Source organism: Nansenia antarctica (assembly GCF_963989245.1).
Source record: "Nansenia antarctica genome assembly, chromosome: 15".
NCBI lineage: Eukaryota > Metazoa > Chordata > Actinopteri > Argentiniformes > Microstomatidae > Nansenia > Nansenia antarctica.
In genome coordinates, this window is record NC_137685.1 from 8,315,143 (window position 1) to 8,333,432 (window position 18,290).

Consider the following 18,290-nt stretch of genomic DNA (forward strand, 5'->3'; position numbering starts at 1 on the left):
AGCACATTAGTAGTAATTGATTGAATCTCCAGCACTTAGCTGTTCAATTTGAGGATTTGTTGTGCCACAATTTAGAAATCAGATGATAGAAGTATTTTTTTGGGTTGTTTTTAGCTTGTAAAAATCTCACAAAATGTTAACCCAGATGGAATGAGTGGCGTTAATGTGATTGCTAAGGTCAGAGCGCTCTTCTCTCTTCTCTGTTCCAGGGAACCTCTTGGCTTCTCCTGCCGTCTTGGCTTCTCCCGCCGTCATGGCTTCCCCCGCCGTCCCGGTGGACGGCAAGGCAGAGCTGACGTCTCTCCTGGAGAAGTGGGAGGAGGAACAGCAGGGGAGCACAGAAGACCTCGTCTCCATCCTCACCAAGTCAGTGAACCTTAATGTTAATGGCCACCATGGGTACCAGGGGAGGCTGGGTAGTGGGAGGTAGAAAACGGAGGACGGGCTCATTGTAATGCGTGGAACGGAATGAGGAACGGTATCAAACACGTGTGTCATTCCGTCATGCATTACAACGAGCCCGTCCACTGATTAATGGTCACCATGGAGACCATATCATTGAAGCCAGATATGTTTGCGTTGTGCCTGTCTGTTGACCTTCAGCCAGGCTGATGTTCTGTTGGTTGTTTTTTTATCTCATCAGTACTTGCACCAGACCTCCTCAGTAGTAGCCTAGTTGGTTCTGTTGGTCTGTGACCCAGGTTGTGGTTCGTCTGTTGTAGAATCTCTGAGCTGATTGAGCTTGAAACAGAGGAGTACCACAAAGCTGACCCGGATCCATTTGATGATAGACATCCAGGTAGACGACCATTCATTTTCTCGTCTAAAATGTTTTGATTTGATTCATATGGTCTTAAGTTATACTTTAGTGTGTGTAGGATTGCATACTTAACCTTCTTAATATTGTTTTACAGGAAGAGCGGATCCTGAATGCATGTTAGGACATTTACTTAAAATTCTCTTCAAGAATGATGACTTCACAAACGCGGTGAGGATCCACTGTATATCATTATCAGAAACAGAATATATTTATAACACACTCAGTGTTTCCTCTATATGCATTTATTCGTGGCGGGCCGCCACCAAAGAATTTCCTCCGCCACCAAATGATTCAGACAGTCCACTTTGATTCAGGCTGCGCAGAAAGGCAGCAAGTTATTATGACCGGAGAACAGAAAAAAAGCAGATTGAAGCTAGATTTAGGCCGCTTCCAGACCAACATTTCGTTACGATTTAGCGGTAGTTATTTACAATATGTTACAATGTTGCAATTAACCTCGTCGTTTGTGTTCGCATTGCAATCGAGACTCTCAACAGGCACGCGGCGCGAGGCGACGCGCTTTCAAAACAGTTTTGTGATTGGTCCGAATTTCGCGGGACATTTGGATTTCAGGAAATCCCTCTCCTCTCTCTCTCTGAGAGACTGCAAAACATGAGGGTTTCAAACACTCATTACCGAAGGAACTACGGAAGAAATACCGGGGGTGCAAAGCTGGAGCGAAGCTAAAAGCTAAATCGAGGAGGCGGTGGAGATACAAGCCGTTTCTACCATCAATCGTAATGGGAAATGTTAACTCCTTACCCAACAAATGTGACGAGTTGGAGGCACTCGTGATGCATCATTCAGTGTATCGGGAGTGCAGCCTGATGTGCTTCTCTGAGAGCTGGCTAAATGACAACATCGCCGACTCATGTGTGGAGATCGAACTATTCATAGCAATATGCGCGGGCCAAATATAATCTATTGCTTCTAAAATCACCACGAACAGAACGGCGGAGGTACGGGTAAACACGGCTCATGTTGGTGTCATCAAAGGTAAGAGTTGGTTTTCTTTAACTCAACTGATAGCATTACCTTGCTGTTGTTGTTTAGCGAATGCTCCATCTGACTGTCACACTGTGATTTTACTTGTGTAAACAGTTAATGAGTAACGTTAGCCGGTTCTGTGCGTGTACTCTCATGTAGGCCTACTTCGTATTGATCTTTCTGTGTGTGTGTGTGTGTGTGTGTGTGTGTGTGTGTGTGTGTGTGTGTGTGTGTGTGTGTGTGTAATGCGCGTTCCGCATGTTCCGCTGCAGCTGTAGGATATATTGGTATTTGATCACCTTCTATATAAAGTCACCTGCTCGGCTTTAATGACTTAACCGCTATTTAAGAAATTATAATTGTTGCCACCCTCTATACTAGTTTTTGGTGAAACCACGTCTTTGTTTTGAGCGCCAGTGGCGTGCACGCGGAAAAAAATCGCGCGCGAAAGATAACCGCTCCGCCACTAATGTGAAAAATCCTGGAGGAAACACTGACACTGGTATTAATGTTCAAGAGGAGGGAAATGATACCTATTAGTTACACTAAACAAGGATGTATTACATTGTGAAGTAGCTGGTGAACAGTGACAGCCTGCTGAAGTGACTCGTTATGTAAATGTGTGTGCGTGTGTGTGTGTGTGTGTGTTCAGCTCCTGAACAGCTATGTGATGACCAGCAGAGAGCTGTCTCTGAACACTGCCGCCTGTCGGCTGTTGCAGAACATCATGCCAGGGCTGGAGACAGCAGTGGTCTTCCAGGAGAAGGTACCATAGAACACCATACAATACCATACAAAACCATACAACATCATACATCATACAATACCATACCATAGTACCATACAAAACTTTAGAACACCATACAGTACGTGTGTGTGTGTGTGTGTGTGTGTGTGTGTGTGTGTGTGTGTGTGTGTGTGTGTGTGTGTGTGTGTGTGTGTGTGTGTTTGTGGGTACTGTAGGAAGGCCTGGTGGAGAATCTGACTGTCTGTGTGTGTTCTGTAGAAGGCCTGGTGGAGAATCTGACTGTGTGTGTGTGTGTGTTATTGTGGTTTCTGTAGGAAGGCCTGGTGGAGAAGTTGTTTAAGTGGGCCCAGGATGCAGAGCGGCCGCTGTGCATCTATGCCACGGGTCTGCTGGCCCGGGCCATGGAGAACCAGGAGATCGCTGCCAATTACCGGCAGGAGAACTCCAACCTGGTGGGTCCACAGCATGGTGCTGTTCTGCGTTATGTTAGATATTGTATTAGTACATTCTCATATCGTATGTTTTTTTATTGTGATTCCTGACTGCGAATCAAGTTTCCCACCTGGGACAATAAAGTCGACTGAAACTGAAACCCCGTTAGGTTTGGATTTGTGGATTTATGTTGTTATTTACATATTAACATACACATTATCGTCAATATGTGTAATAGATGATGCTGATGTTGTGTTCTTCCATAACGGTGGTGTTTGACTTCCCAGGTGCCTCTGATGCTGTCACGCTTACGGGAGCTGCAGGCGAGGACCAACCAGGCGGTCACCAAGCGTCCCGGCCTGACGAGGGGTGCCGCACCCGGGGCCGACGAGGACGCCACCGGCCCCGCCGCGGAGCAGCGGCCGGAGGAGGCGGAGGAAGAGGAGGAGCAGAGGAAGGAAGCAGAAGAGGCCTGTAGTCGACCGGTCTGGGAGGCCAGGCCCAGGCCCCTGTTCCACCTGCCCTCCGCCCAGAAGAGTGGCAGCTGGGTGAAGCCCCCCCCGGACCCCCTGTACCCCCCCGCCTCAGCGGAGGCCAGCCTCGGGGAGGCGGAGGCCAGGCAGGAGTACGGGGCGGCAGGCAGGAAGAGGACAGCGGCGGAGGCGCTCTTGGCCAACTGCCACGCCAGGGAGAACGGGAGGAAAGTCAAACAGAAACTACGTTACACAGAGACGGAGAGGGAGACGGAGAGGGAGACGGAGAGGGAGACGGAGAGGGAGACGGAGAGAGAGACGGAGAGAGAGGCGGAGAGAGAGAGAGGGCCCGGTGAGCTGGACCACAGCAGCTGGTCAGGGATGAGTTCCTGGGTCATTGGGAGCAACTACCGTCTGCTGCCCCTCACCCCCGCCATCGAACAACGCCTCATCCTGCAGTACCTCACCCCACTGGGGGACTACCAGGAGGTGAGACCCCCACCCACCACCCCCCAATAGACGGAGGAGGACTCCGCTCATTGTAATGCACGTGTTTGATACCATTCCTCATTCCGTTCCATGCATTACAATGGTTGTTGTTGATGTTGTTGTTGTTGTTGATGTTGTTGTTGATGATGATGATGTTGTTGTTGTTGTTGATGTTGTTGTTGATGTTGTTGTTGATGATGTTGTTGTTGTTGATGTCCAGCTCCTGGCGGTGTTCATGCAGCTGGACACCAGGGAGCTGCTGATGCTCTACATGGACCTGAGGAACACCAGCGACATCCAGCTCACCTTCGACGCCCTGCTGGTAAACCTCTGACTTCCTCAGTCTGCCTGCCAATCATTACAGCACTTGTTTAAGGACGTGGGGTTGTTTTTGCTTATGCATATTTGTTTTATTCATATGTGTGAAATGTTCATATGTGCTGTTCTGTGAAGCATACGCTTTGACGCAGGCTATTTTGTCAAAGGCCTCAAATTTACATTATACATTTTTTTGTAGAGGCTTTTTTCTATTTTCGGGGAGAGGATACATTTCCTGCCAAAAACCTAATCCCTCTAAAGAGCACGCCCAAGGCAACTGTGTGTGTGTGTGTGTGTGTGTGTGTGTGTGTGTGTGTGTGTGTGTGTGTGTATCTGAGGGCGAGGTGGCTGTGGGTGCCGTGTGTGAAGAGAGATTAGAATGGCCAAACACTGGAGCTGCTCTGGGTTGATTAGTTGTCCTGAGGAACCAGAGGAATTCTCCCCAGGAGTCCAAACGCCGAGCTACATAACACACACCTCAAATATGAGTACAAGTACTGGACATGTGGAGTTTTATTGAACTTTTATTATAGCAGGGATCCCATTGACACACACACACACACACACACACACACACTCACACACGCACACAGTTTACAACCAAACATCAAACAAATACAAAATTACAATATTATAAATCGCAGTCAAAGTTCTCAACAAACAGGCCCTCAATCAAAACTTAAAACTGCCCGAGCGTCACCAGAACAGCCAACTGACATGTTCTCTGTAGAATGTTCCAGCACTGGGAGGAGCATCGCAACTAACAGCACATTGAACCAATTCACCCACGTCTGATATGTCACCCTCTAAATGTGTGTGTGTGTGTCTTCTCTCTGACGTGTCTGTGTGTGTCGTGTGTCGTGTGTCGTGTGTCGTGTGTCTGTGTGTGTGTGTGTGTGTGTGTGTCGTGTGTCTGTGTCGTGTGTCTGTGTCTGTGTCGTGTGTCTGTGTCTGTGTCTGTCGTGTGTCTGTGTCTGTGTCTGTCTGTGTCTGTGTCGTGTGTCGTGTGTCGTGTGTGTGTGTGTGTGTGTGTGTGTGTGTGTGTCTCTCCCTCCCTCCAGTTCCTGGCCTCTCTGCTGCTCCATAAGAAGTTTGCGGCTGACTTCATCTCCCACGGCGGCGTGCAGAAGCTGCTGGCGGTGCCCCGCCCCTCCATGGCCGCTACGGGGGTCTCCCTCTGCCTCTACTACCTGGCCTACAACCAAGACGCCATGGAGAGGGTAACACACGCACACACACACACACACACACACCATGGAGAGGGTAACACACACACACACACAGACACACCATGGAGAGGGTAACACACACTCACACACACACCATGGAGAGGGTAACACACACACATACACACACACACACACACACACCATGGAGAGGGTAACACACACACCATGGAGAGGGTAACACACACACACACACACCATGGAGAGGGTAACACACACACACACACACACACACCATGGAGAGGGTAACACACACACACACACACACACACACACACGTTGTCTCTGACCTGTCCCTGTCCCCCCAGGTGTGCGTGCTGCCAGGCGTGGTGCTGGGGGACATGGTCAGCTACGCTCTGTGGCTGCTGGAGTGTTCCCACGCCTCGGGCTGCTGCCACGCCACCATGTTCTTCTCCATCTCCTTCTCCTTCAGGGCCGTCCTGGAGCTGTTCCACCAGAGGGACGGCCTCCGCCGCCTGGTCAACCTGGTGGGTGGGGGCTGTAGGGGGGGGGGGGGGGGGGTGGCAGAGTGGGTGGTGGGTGGGTATCAGCGTGGGTGGGTGCTTGTGCGGAGGGGGTGGGCGTGAACCCCCTGCCCCAACCTCCCCCCCCCTCAATGTAGGGCATTTTTCTTTAAAATGATTAAAGACATGTATTCATTAATAACTACTTTTTATTGCACCCCCATCTCCCCCTTAAGTGCTTTTTATTAATTTTAACAGTTAAATAAACGGTTCATGTTGTCAGATCAGTACCCTGGAGATCCTGAACTCGGAGGACCAGGGGGCGCTGCTGAGCGACGACCACGTGTTCTCCAGCCGCCAGACCGCCAAGCACACCTGCATGGCCCTGCGGAGGTACTTCGAGGCCCACCTGGCCATCAAGGTGGAGCAGGTCAAGCAGTCCCAGCGGATTGAAGGGGGCGCCCAGGTCCATCCTCAGCCATACTACAAGGTAGGAGGAGGGGGGCGGATGGAAGTACACACGGAACAGCCAATACTATGACATGTCATTCCTACACTGATTGTTAGGACTGTTCGATACAAGTATCAGGGGAGGCTGGTGGAGGTAGAAATCGGAGGACTGGAGCATTGGAATACATGGACCAGAATAAGGATGTGTGTGTGTGTGTGTGTGTGTATATGTGTATATATATATATATATACAGTGTTTCCCCTACCATTGCCTTGGGGGGGCGGGCCGCCCTCCCAACGGAACCCCCCGCCCCCCCAAGAAAGAGGAATTATTACGGACGTAGACACCAAACATCTGACAAGCAGGCTAAAATATCCGCGTTTTTTAAACGCACCCAACCAGAATCTGGCGAGTGGCAAGCCCATAGGCTCGTTGGGAACGTTAGTCCGCCGTAGTCTCGCATAGCCAGACCTATCTCCACACTTCTCGCTGTGCCAGCGCTGGAGAATAATACAAGATTTTGCGCAAGTGTGCACGCGAGACGCGAGAGTTTTTGCCGGCTGTGATGTCTGCAGATTGAAAGTAAGCAAGTTGAAACGTTAGCAAATATAATTGCTGAGTGTTCTGACAGAGAAAGTTGGTTAAAATTGTTATTATCGTGACTAGAAAGTGTCTGACTATAGTTCCATAGTGTAAATAGTACGGGTGTAACGGATCGCCCCCCACGGTTCGGCACGCATGTGTACCGCGGATCAATTGCAAAATGTAACCAAGTAATAATATTACTTAATATTAGTTAATATCCCTTGTAAATCACAATGTAGAGTTGCCATGAAAAGATAGACGCAACAGTTGCGTGCTTTGTTTTACTCTAAAGCGCAATGATAGGTTGATAATGAAAGAAAAAAATCCAGAACAAGGCTGCGTTCGTAAATTCGCTCTGGAATCTGATCAGCATTCACGCCTCTTGTCCAATCAAATTACTTGGTCCCTTTATGACGTCGGACCCAGTGTGCTCTCCGGCGCTCTCAGAGCAAATTTACGAACGCAGCCCAAGTGTTTCATGGCGAGTAGAGTAGTGCTGCTAATGTTGGCGACAGAGAAGAACTCGAAATGCCTCCCTCGTCATTTAAATCCCATGTATGGGAGCACTTTGGCTTCTCTGTCAATTATAACAATGACGGACAGTGTCATTGGAAGTGTGGTCGATAAAAAAGTTAGTTAGCATGGCCACACATTTGCCGCGACATCACCCTGGTGTGTTGACGGGAGGCACGAAAAAGGCAGCTTGACAACTTCTGATAATGTAGCCAATGTTTTCATACCATGTTTAAAGTAAGGTTTCACTTTATTATTTAGTTAAAAGTGGCATAAAACATGTTTATTTGTCTGCTTTAAAGAGCCCAGTGATTCACTGCTGCAACCAGGTGCCTCCTCCCTCTCTCCTACTGCATCATTTAAGTTGAATGTGTGTTTCTGTTTAATATGTACCCTAATGTTTGAGTGTAGAATATGTTATTTATGTATATATATACACACATATATATATATATATATATATATATATATATATATATATATATATACCAGTTTTGACATCTTGAATGTTGTTGGGTTTTACACAGTAAAAGTGGTGTTTTTACAGAATTCGAGGAAAAAGCTTTTTATTTTTATTTTTATGTTGATCCGAAAAATGATCCGATCCGTGACTCAAAAACCGTGACACGATCCGATCCGTGAGTTAGGTGATCCGTTACACCCCTAGTAAATAGTGTCAAAGAACTAGCAAGCTAGCTAGCTCAGAGGTGATGAGATGAGCTAGTCTCCTTGCACACTTGCCAGCTAAAGAGCTAACTGGAGGCACTTTATTATTTTACTTAAAGTAGATATACGGTACTATCTTTCTTATTCTGCTAGAGTTGGGCTTCATGGTAATACCATAATGGCATATTTACAGTACATGGACAGTTGATTGAAGCATTGGAAATGTCAGTTTTTTATAGTTGGACATACGATTTTTTTTCAGGTGAGAGAGTAAAGTCAGAATGACATTATCTGACTGGATTGCCCACAGCAGATTATAAATACTCTGGCTGTTTTGTTTACCTTTTGGTTGACAGCAAAAGGGAGAGAGGAGGATAGGGAGGGAGAGAAGGAGAGAGAGCAGGATGGTGTCGGCACACCAGAGATAGGGCTTTCACACCGGCAAAGAACCGTGCCGGTTCGCGTTCGCGTTCGGAAACCTCTGAACCTTGGTGCTGTCTGGCGTACGAGCCCGCGTTCATACCGGTGTAACCAGAACCATCCGCGTCATCAACGCTGGGTGATGAAGGGGCGGGATAAACAAAAATGTCACAACTAGATGGCAACTACTTCACTGGAAATGAGGATAATATATTTCACTACAGTATCTGAAATAAACACACATTTCTGTGAAACAAAACAAAATACACTTTCTATTATGCGTTCTTTTACTAATCAGCTGCTCCGTTACTGGAATAGAAATGGCTTACGAAATTCGCGTTCGCGCATGTCCGCGCGCGTGTGCGTGTGTGTGTGTGTTTGCTGAGCATGTGAGGAAGATAAAGAGAATAATGAGACTTTTGATATTGTTTTTGATCACTAATGATTAGATTTAGATTAGATTAGATTTTGTCTACTTCCTCCTTGCTGGTCTCTGCAGCCTAGAATATGACACACCCACTGACGACGTGACTGTTCTACGTTTTGGTTCGCGCTTGAGAACCACTATTTTTTGGTGCCCGCTGCGAACCAACTTTTCAGGTTCCGAACCAATTGAGCTTCGGTCTGAACGCGCCGGCCGGTTCCAGACTTGGCTCGCGAACGCGAACCGGCACGGTTCTTTGCCGGTGTGAAAGCCCTAAGAGAGAGCAAGAACCAGGTGAGAAAGTGGACAGGTAGTCAAGACCACATAAGTAAGTAGCCTTGAGAACCGATGGTTCTGGAGCCTATCTCCTGTTTCCGTAGCGTGAGGCGGCTTAATGTACAAGTACACCCCTGGACCAGGGTTTCCGTTAGAAAAAATTGCCGCCGGACATCGTGTCCGGGAAGATTTCGATTTACCGGACAAACGTGATATATTCCGGTCATCATATTAAAATATAATTAAAAAAAAAATTTGAAATCATTTATTTTTTCTTCAAATCTAATATAGCTGTTTGTCGCGGTGATTACTGTTGTGTAGCGGCCTATATATGCCATTTAATGTCTATTTCTCATCCGATACGATTAGATGCGAGCTATATAATATATAATAATATAACATGATTCGCATGCGCGCTATGCCATTATGTCCAGCGCTGAACGGGCGCCTCACTGGGAACTGAACAGACAGCATCGATCAATGAACGGACTCCACATTACGTTAACTGAAGTTTGTTAAATTGTTTGGGATTAATGTGAGTTTTCTATTTTCTCTTTCCAGTTTTACCCTTTTTTAATCAATAAAACAACGTCATTTCTATAACCATATATCTCCGCAACTTGCAATGCGCATTAGCCGTGTTGTAACGGTTTTCCTCGTTGACTTGGTTGTCCGGGGTGCCAGTCAGGGCGAGGCCTGACAATTTTAGTTAGTGTGGGGTTGTTTTAGTCAGTCTTTAGTCAAGTTAAACCTTTACAAGCGCTACATGCATCAAAACATGAACCCTTTTTTGTTATACGCATGTGAATAGGTTATTGTAATATTATAGCATTTTGCACAACAGACGAAAATTAGTACACAAAGGACATGTGTTGCAATTCAGGTGCACTGTATTGTCACGAATAAACAAAGAACTCTCAAAAAATCAACTCAAATATGCAACCAGCGTTAACGACGGACTATAACGGAAGCCTAAACCGGCCTTTAGTGGTGTCGGGTTACCCGCGCTGCTTTAGATGAGCAGCTCCTGCTCTCTCCCCAGCTCCGGTGCAAGCGTATGACATTTCCAACGGCCTTGTATCCAACTGTATCCTTACGGGGCATTGTATCCAAAGGAATCATTACGTTTCATCCAGCTCTTCGCGGTCCGAGTAGGCTAAAACATTTACCGAGACGCAGACAGCAGACGCGACCTGCGGCACAAACACGAACGGACGGAATAATCCACTTCCTGGTTTGTTTGAATCATCCCGCTCTCAGCACTCGGTGAGAGACACCTTATAATTTCGCGTCGTCTGTAGAGAACGGGGATTGGATGATTTACGATTGGATACCGGCAGCGTGTGACGTGTGACAGCGTGTGAAAAAATCGTGGAAGTGACAGTCGGCGGCGGAGACATGGCAGATGTGTGACCTTGCCCTCCCCAAGGCGACTTCGGTCCGCAGTTTTAATTCGGTTACAGGCACACTGGAGAATACGGTGATTTTTTTAAATAGAAGGAATCAGAATGTGAACTTTAGCGAATTGTATTCAAATTGTGCTTAGAGGGAATTATTTTCACCGGACATTTATGTCCGACGAGTTTTCAATTTGTCGGACTTCAACAAATTTTACCGGACAAAGACCGGTAATTGCCGGTTAACGGAAACCCTGCCCTGGACATGACGCTGGTATGAGGCAGGGTCTTACCCCCTGGGGGGGGTCCATGCCACGGTCCATGCCACCCCCCCAAGGCAGCAAACCTAGGGGAAACACTGATATATATATATAAACTCCTCAAAAAAAGTTCGGAAACGTTATTTTGGTCGATTATTCCTCCCCTTTAATAATACCAATTGGTATTGTATTTTATATCGTTGGAAAGCTTGATTAGTCACCTTTACAACGAGGTACAACTTGTAAGGATAATGCATTCGTGGAATGAGCAACACAGCTAGATGTGTGGGTAGTGGCCCAATTTTTTTTCTGATTCATATTCATGTGTGTGTGTGTGTGTGTGTGTGTGTGTGTGTGTGTGTAGGCCTGTACCTACACCCATGAGCAGGTGGTGGAGATGATGGAGTTCCTGATAGAGTACGGACCCTCTCAGTTGCACTGGGAGCCTGTGGAGGTCTTCTACAAGCTGTCCTGCATCCCCCTGATGCTGCAGGTCATCTCCATCGCCTGTGATTGGGGGACCTACTACGGCAGGTAACTACTCTGGTCTGTGATTGGAGGAGCTACCAGGGCAGATAAATAGTCTGTGATTGGAGGAGCTATAATGGCAGGTAAATACTCTAGTCTGTGATTGGAGGAGCTATAATGGCAGGTAAATACTCTAGTCTGTGATTGGAAGAGCTGTAATGGCAGGTAAATACTCTAGTCTGTGATTGGAGGAGCTATAATGGCAGGTAAATACTCTAGTCTGTGATTGGAAGAGCTGTAATGGCAGGTAAATACTCTAGTCTGTGATTGGAAGAGCTGTAATGGCAGGTAAATACTCTAGTCTGTGATTGGAAGAGCTATAATGGCAGGTAAATACTCTAGTTTGTGATTGGAGGAGCTATAATGGCAGGTAATGGTGGTCTAGTGGATAGTGAGTTGGACTTGTGATCGGAAGGTTGTGAGTTCAAATCCCGCCTGAAACCACACCACTACTAGTGTGCCCTTGAGTAAGGCCCTTAGACCTCAGTTACTCCAGGGGGAATGTCCCTGTAATTCGTAATTGTAAGTCGCTTTGGATTAAAAGCGTCTGCTAAATGGCAAAATTAAAAAAATTAAGGTAAATACTCTAGTCTGTGATTGGAGGAGCTATAATGGCAGGTAAATACTCTAGATTGTGATTGGAGGAGCTGCTAGGACAGGTAAATACACTACTAGTTTACCTGTTGACTGAATACAATACCTACTACAGTAACACAATACCTACTTCGGCAAATAAATACACTATTTTACCTGTGAGGTGAACACTAAGTAAACTAGTTTACGTGTTTAGTCTGTACTTCAAATGAAGCTTAACCTGTCTAATCTATTGTGTGTTTACCAAGACGATATCCCTGTCCTTCCATTGTCAGTAACTGTCCCCCTGTCCCCCAGGAGTGACACGGTGCGGTTCGCCCTGGACATCCTGGCCATGATGACCGTGGTCCCCAAGGTGCAGCTGATGCTGGCTGAGACCGTGGACATCCTGGACGAGGGAGGAGCTACCGTCTGCACCGTCGGTCAGTCTGGAGCTCTCATTGGCCAGAGAACTGTCTCTACCAGTCTAGAACTGTCTCTACTAGTCTAGAACTGTCTATACCAGTCTAGAAAAGTCCAGTATAGTTGTGGTCTGTACAGTGTAAAGCCTATGGTGGGGGTCTGTAGTGTGTAAAGCCCAGTATGGTGGGGGTCTGTAGTGTGTAAAGCCCAGTATGGGGTGGGTCTGTAGTGTGTAAAGCCCAGTATGGTGGGGGTCTGTAGTGTGTAAAGCCCAGTATGGTGGGGGGGTCTGTAGTGTGTAAAGTCCAGTATGGTGGGGGTCTGTAGTGTGTAAAGCCCAGTATGGTGGGTCTGTAGTGTGTAAAGTCCAGTATGGTGGGTCTGTAGTGTGTTAAGTCCAGTATGGTGGGTCTGTAGTGTGTAAAGTCCAGTATGGTGGGTCTGTAGTGTGTAAAGTCCAGTATGGTGGGTCTGTAGTGTGTAAAGTCCAGTATGGTGGGTCTGTAGTGTGTAAAGTCCAGTATGGTGGGGGTCTGTAGTGTGTAAAGCCCAGTATGGTGGGGGTCTGTAGTGTGTAAAGTCCAGTATGGTGGGTCTGTAGTGTGTAAAGCCCAGTATGGTGGGGGTCTGTAGTGTGTAAAGTCCAGTATGGTGGGGGTCTGTAGTGTGTAAAGTCCAGTATGGTGGGTCTGTAGTGTGTAAAGTCCAGTATGGTGGGGGTCTGTAGTGTGTAAAGCCCAGTATGGTGGGGGTCTGTAGTAGGGGTGTAACGGATCACCTAACTCACGGATCGGATCGTGTCACGGTTTTTGAGTCACGGATCGGATCATTTTTCGGATCAACACAAAACATAAAAATAAAAATAAAAAGCTTTTTCCTCGAATTCTGTAAAAACACCACTTTTACTGTGTAAAACCCAACAACATTCAAGATGTCAAAACTGGTATATATATATATGTGTGTGTGTGTGTATATATATATATATATATATATATATATATATATATATATATATATATATATATATATATATATATATATATATATACATAAATAACATATTCTACACTCAAACATTAGGCTACATATTAAACAGAAACACACATTCAACTTAAATGATGCAGTAGGAGAGAGGGAGGAGGCACCTGGTTGCAGCAGTGAATCACTGGGCTCTTTAAAGCAGACGAATAGGTAAACATGTTTTATGCCACTTTTAACTAAATAATAAAGTGAAACCTTACTTTAAACATGGTATGAAAAAATTGGCTACATTATCAGAAGTTGTCAGCTGCCTTTTTCGTGCCTCCTGTCAACACACCAGGGTGATGTCACGGCAAATGTGTGGCCATGCTCGTACGACTTTCTCGTTGCACAACGCTTAAACACCGTAACTTTTTTATCGACCACACTTCCAATGACACTGTCCGTCATTGTTATAATTGACAGAGAAGCCAAAGTGCTCCCATACATGGGATTTAAATGACGAGGGAGGCATTTCGAGTTCTTCTCTGTCGCCAACATTAGCAGGACTCGCCATGAACACTTGGGCTGCTTTCGTAAATTTGCTCTGAGAGCGCCGGAGAGCACACTGGGTCCGACGTCATAAAGGGACCAAGTAATTTGATTGGACAAGAGGCGTTCCATGAATGCTGATCAGATTCCAGAGCGAATTTACGAACGCAGCCTTGTTGTTCTAGATTTTTTTTTGCATTATCAACCTATCATTGCGCTTTAGAGTAAAACAAAGCACGGAACTGTCGCGTCTATCTTTTCATGGCAACTCTACATTGTGATTTACAAGAGATATTAACTAATATTAAGTCATATTATTACTTGGTTACATTTTGCAATTGATCCGCAGTACACATGCGTGCCGAACCGTGGGGGGCGATCCGTTACACCCCTAGTCTGTAGTGTGTAAAGCCCAGTATGGTGGGTCTGTAGTGTGTAAAGCCCAGTATGGTGGGGGTCTGTAGTGTGTAAAGCCCAGTATGGGGGGGGGTCTGTAGTGTGTACAGCACAGCCTATGGTTGGGGTCCAGTCGGACCTGTAGTCTGAGCTCGCTGTCGTCCCTCCTCAGGGATGAGCATCATCCTGGGCGTGGCGGAGGGCAAGGTGTTCGTCAACGACGCCGAGATCCAGAAGTCGGCGCTTCAGGTGGTGAACAACTGTGTGTGCGGCCCGGACCACAGCCTGGCGGGCACGCCGCTGCGGGCCCACCACCACCACCACCACCACAAGAACCAGAGCCAGAGCCAGAAGGCCAAGGGCCAGGAGAGCGTCCTGACCAAGATGTGGAACGTGGTCCAATCTAACAACGGCATCAAGGTGCTGCTCACACCATGTTTAAATGTCTGTTTTGTTTAATGTTATTTATGTTTCATGTAATTTCATTTAATTTTATTTTGATCTTAAATCTTATAAGATAATGTTATCTATATATTATATTATTATTATTATTATTATTATTATTATTATTACATTTTAATTGTTAGTGTTTATAATTATAATTTTTAATCGTATATACAATTTTTTTTTTATCGTGAATGTGTGTGTGCGTGTGTGTGTGTGTGTGTGTGTGTGTGTGTGTGTGTGCGTGCGCGTGTGTGTGCGTGTGTGTGTGTGCGTGTGCGTGTGCGTGTGTGTGTGTGTGTGTGTGTGTGTGCGTGCGTGCGTGTGCGCGTGTGTTCTCTTCCAGGTGCTGCTCTCTCTGCTGACGGTGAAGATGCCCATCACGGACGCCGACCACCTCCGAGCGCTGACCTGCAAGGCGCTGGTGGGCCTATCGCGGAGCTCCGCCGTGAGGCAGATCATCAGCAAGCTGCCACTGTTCAGCAGCAGCCACATCCAGCAGCTGATGAAGGAGCCCGTCCTGCAGGACAAACGCAGCGAGCACGTCCGCTTCTGCAGGTACGGCCCAGCGCCCCTGGTGGAGAGGAGGTCACATCACTACTTCTAAACTAGAACTGGTTGTCCCAGACACAGATTAAGACAATTGGATTAAAACACCCTTTTAATGGGGAATCTGTCTAATCTTGGATATGCTTTTTAGTCTAGGTCTTAATACCTTGAATCGGACACAGATTAAGCCTCATCCTTGACTAAACACCGTCCTCGATGTGATTTGGTCTAGGACCAGATTAATCTGTGTCCAGCAAAACACTCCTATCTGTGTCTCATGACCCTATCAGTCTTGTCCTATCCTCTCTGTCCCCCTGCTGTGTCAGTCCTGACCTGTCCTCTCTGTCCCTCCCTGCCCGTGTCAGGTACGCCGCCGAGCTGATCGAGCGGGTCTCGGGGAAGCCCCTGCCGGTGGGGTCGGACGTGTCCCTGGCGCGCCTCCAGAGGGCCAGCGTGGTGGCCCAGTCGCGCATCACCTTCCCCGAGAAGGAGCTGCTCCTCCTCATCAGGAACCACCTGCTGGCCAAGGGCCTCCACGACACGGCCCAGACCCTGACCCGGGAGGCGGAGCTCCCCACGGGCCCCTTCTGCCTCTCCTCCTCCTCCTCCGCCCTCGCCGTCACCCCGCTAGGCTCCTCCTCCTCCGCCGTGGCGCTCCCCAGGACGCCGCGCCCCCCCCTCCTCGCCAACGGCCTCGCCTCCCGTCTCGCCGCCCCTCCGCCCTCTTCACAGGCCCCTCCTCCTCCCCTTCCTCCTCCTCCTCCTCCCGCCTCGCCCCAGATCGGCCGCATCCTGTTCACGCGCGAACGCGGCTCCACCGCGGCCGGGGGCGGCGGCGGTCTCATCGGCGTCGTCAGCAGCCCCGTCTCCTCCTCCTCCTCCTCCCCCGCTTGCCGGAAGCCCCCCCGCGTGCTGCGGCAGAAGTCGGACCACGGCGCCTTCAGCCAGAGCCCGGCCATGAAGAAGCAGCTGGAACGCCTCCTGCCCTCGCCGCCCGCCCTGGACGGCATCATCACCGAGTACCTGCGGGAGCAGCACGCGCGCTGCCGCAACCCCGTCACCACCTGCCCCCCCTTCTCCCTGTTCACCCCCCACTGCTGCCCCGAGCCCAAGCGGCGGCGGCAGGCGCCGGCCAACTTCACGTCGCGGATGCGCGGCCGCGTGCTCTACCCCAGGCCCGGGGGCGTGGACGGGGGCTGCCTGGACCGACACCTCATCTTCAGCAGGTCAGTCTGTCTGGGTGGTTTCTGGCTTTTTTTACCTGATGGATTTGATGTCGTGTGTGGGGTTGGGGGTGGGGGTGGGGGTGTGTGGGTGTGTGGGTGTGTGAGTGTGTGTGTGTGGGGGGGGGGGTGTGGGGGTGTGTGTGTGTGTGTGTGTGTCTGTGTGTCTGTGTGTCTGTGGGTCTGGGTCTGGGTCTGTGTCTGTGTGTGGTACCTGACCCCCTCCTCTCCTCCTCCCTCTCTCTCCTCTCTCTCTCTCTCTCTCTCCCCCTCCTCCAGGTTCAAGCCCATCTCTGTGTTCAGGGCTCCGGAGGAGGATGACAGCTCGTTCACCTGCTGTGCCTTCTCTGCCCGCGAGCGCTTCCTGATGCTGGGCACCTGCACGGGTCACCTGAAGCTCTACAACGTGTTCAGCGGCCACGAGGAGGCCAGCTACAACTGCCACAGCTCGGCCATCACAAGCATGGAGCCCTCCCGCGTCAGTACCGCCAGCTAACGCTAGCTAACGCTAATCACGTCTTAATGACAATACAGCTAGCTAATGCTAACCAGTTAATGACCTATTAATGACAATACAGCCAGCTAATGCTAACCAGTTAATGACCTATTAATGACAATACAGCTAATGACGAAGTTTTAAGGCTCCTGCCCACTGTGCGATTTGTCCACGATTTCGCCACGAATTTGTTGGCGCAGACTACGTTGCGTAGTCGTAGAGACATCCTAGCCTCGTAAGGCGAAATCGGGACGTCATAAGTCGCACAGTGTGAGAGAGTCAGCGATCAACGACTAATTGCTCCTACGTTCTAAAGACGAGGCTACGACCTGCCGACAAATTTCTGGCAGGTCAGAAATTTTCGGCGTGGCTCGTGAAGTGTGGCTGGTCCTACAGTTCACAATGAACAATTTCAACAAGTGTACAAGTCGCGTCACTAGTCTGCAAAGCTGCTCTGTGAGAATGAAGCTCAACCCGGAGCAGGGGGCTGTCCTTAAACGCGGCATGAGAACCGTGCAGACTCAGCCATCCCTGCTCAGCATTCGCTGCCGAAATGTTCGGGCGCCTGTGTTTTCTCCTCGCGAATAACGGGCTAAAAGTAACCGGTGGTGCCGAGTTGAGGTCCAAATGCAAACGGGCCAGCGAGCAGACTTGCCTCCGTTTAGAATAAAGTCGTGAGCCGCGAAGGCTTCGTGTGTTTTGTTGTGACTCTCTCAAAACCCCACCGTTCCACTGTCGGAGGGAGTGGTGCGCACAGCTTTTCCTGTGCTATTTGTCTCCTAAAGTGTCTTAAATTGCATGCGATTGGGACCAGCAATCGTGGATGACAATCGTGGCTGAGAGCAATCGTACAGTGTGAGCACAATCGTACAGTGTGAGCACGCACGTCGTAAGGTCTGATCAAGTCGGAGACGGCAGGACTGAAACTTTCAGTCGTGCAGTGTGAGGGGTTCACCGACATAACATCGCACAGTGGGCAGGAGCCTTAAGTGAACATCTTTTGTGTGTGTGTGTGTGTGTGTGTGTGTGTGTGTGTGTGTGTGTGTGTGTGTGTGTGTGTAGGATGGGTCTCTGCTGCTGACGTCGGCCTCCTGGAGCGTGCCTCTCTCAGCGCTGTGGAGCATGCAGTTTGTGTTCACCAAGAAGTGAGAGAACACACACACACACACACACACACACACACACACACCAACACAC

The 18,290-nt window shown here is 48.6% G+C and overlaps 1 protein-coding gene across 1 annotated transcript in view; it reads left to right on the forward strand.

Moving 5' to 3' along the window:
* The first annotated feature begins 234 nt into the window (after positions 1 to 234).
* Positions 235 to 18,290, forward strand: part of LOC308170970 (DDB1- and CUL4-associated factor 1-like) — a 23,965-nt gene continuing 5,909 nt past the window's right edge. The window contains exons 1-18 of the mRNA XM_080545824.1: positions 235 to 366; positions 723 to 799; positions 915 to 988; positions 2,460 to 2,573; positions 2,870 to 3,007; positions 3,275 to 3,691; positions 3,806 to 3,949; positions 4,170 to 4,271; positions 5,329 to 5,487; positions 5,802 to 5,981; positions 6,241 to 6,447; positions 11,314 to 11,483; positions 12,369 to 12,493; positions 14,554 to 14,801; positions 15,172 to 15,383; positions 15,740 to 16,600; positions 16,877 to 17,075; positions 18,156 to 18,238. Coding sequence (XP_080401950.1) covers positions 254 to 366; positions 723 to 799; positions 915 to 988; positions 2,460 to 2,573; positions 2,870 to 3,007; positions 3,275 to 3,691; positions 3,806 to 3,949; positions 4,170 to 4,271; positions 5,329 to 5,487; positions 5,802 to 5,981; positions 6,241 to 6,447; positions 11,314 to 11,483; positions 12,369 to 12,493; positions 14,554 to 14,801; positions 15,172 to 15,383; positions 15,740 to 16,600; positions 16,877 to 17,075; positions 18,156 to 18,238 — 3,623 coding nt within the window. The 5' untranslated portion in view covers positions 235 to 253. The remainder of the gene's footprint in view (positions 367 to 722; positions 800 to 914; positions 989 to 2,459; positions 2,574 to 2,869; positions 3,008 to 3,274; positions 3,692 to 3,805; positions 3,950 to 4,169; positions 4,272 to 5,328; positions 5,488 to 5,801; positions 5,982 to 6,240; positions 6,448 to 11,313; positions 11,484 to 12,368; positions 12,494 to 14,553; positions 14,802 to 15,171; positions 15,384 to 15,739; positions 16,601 to 16,876; positions 17,076 to 18,155; positions 18,239 to 18,290) is intronic.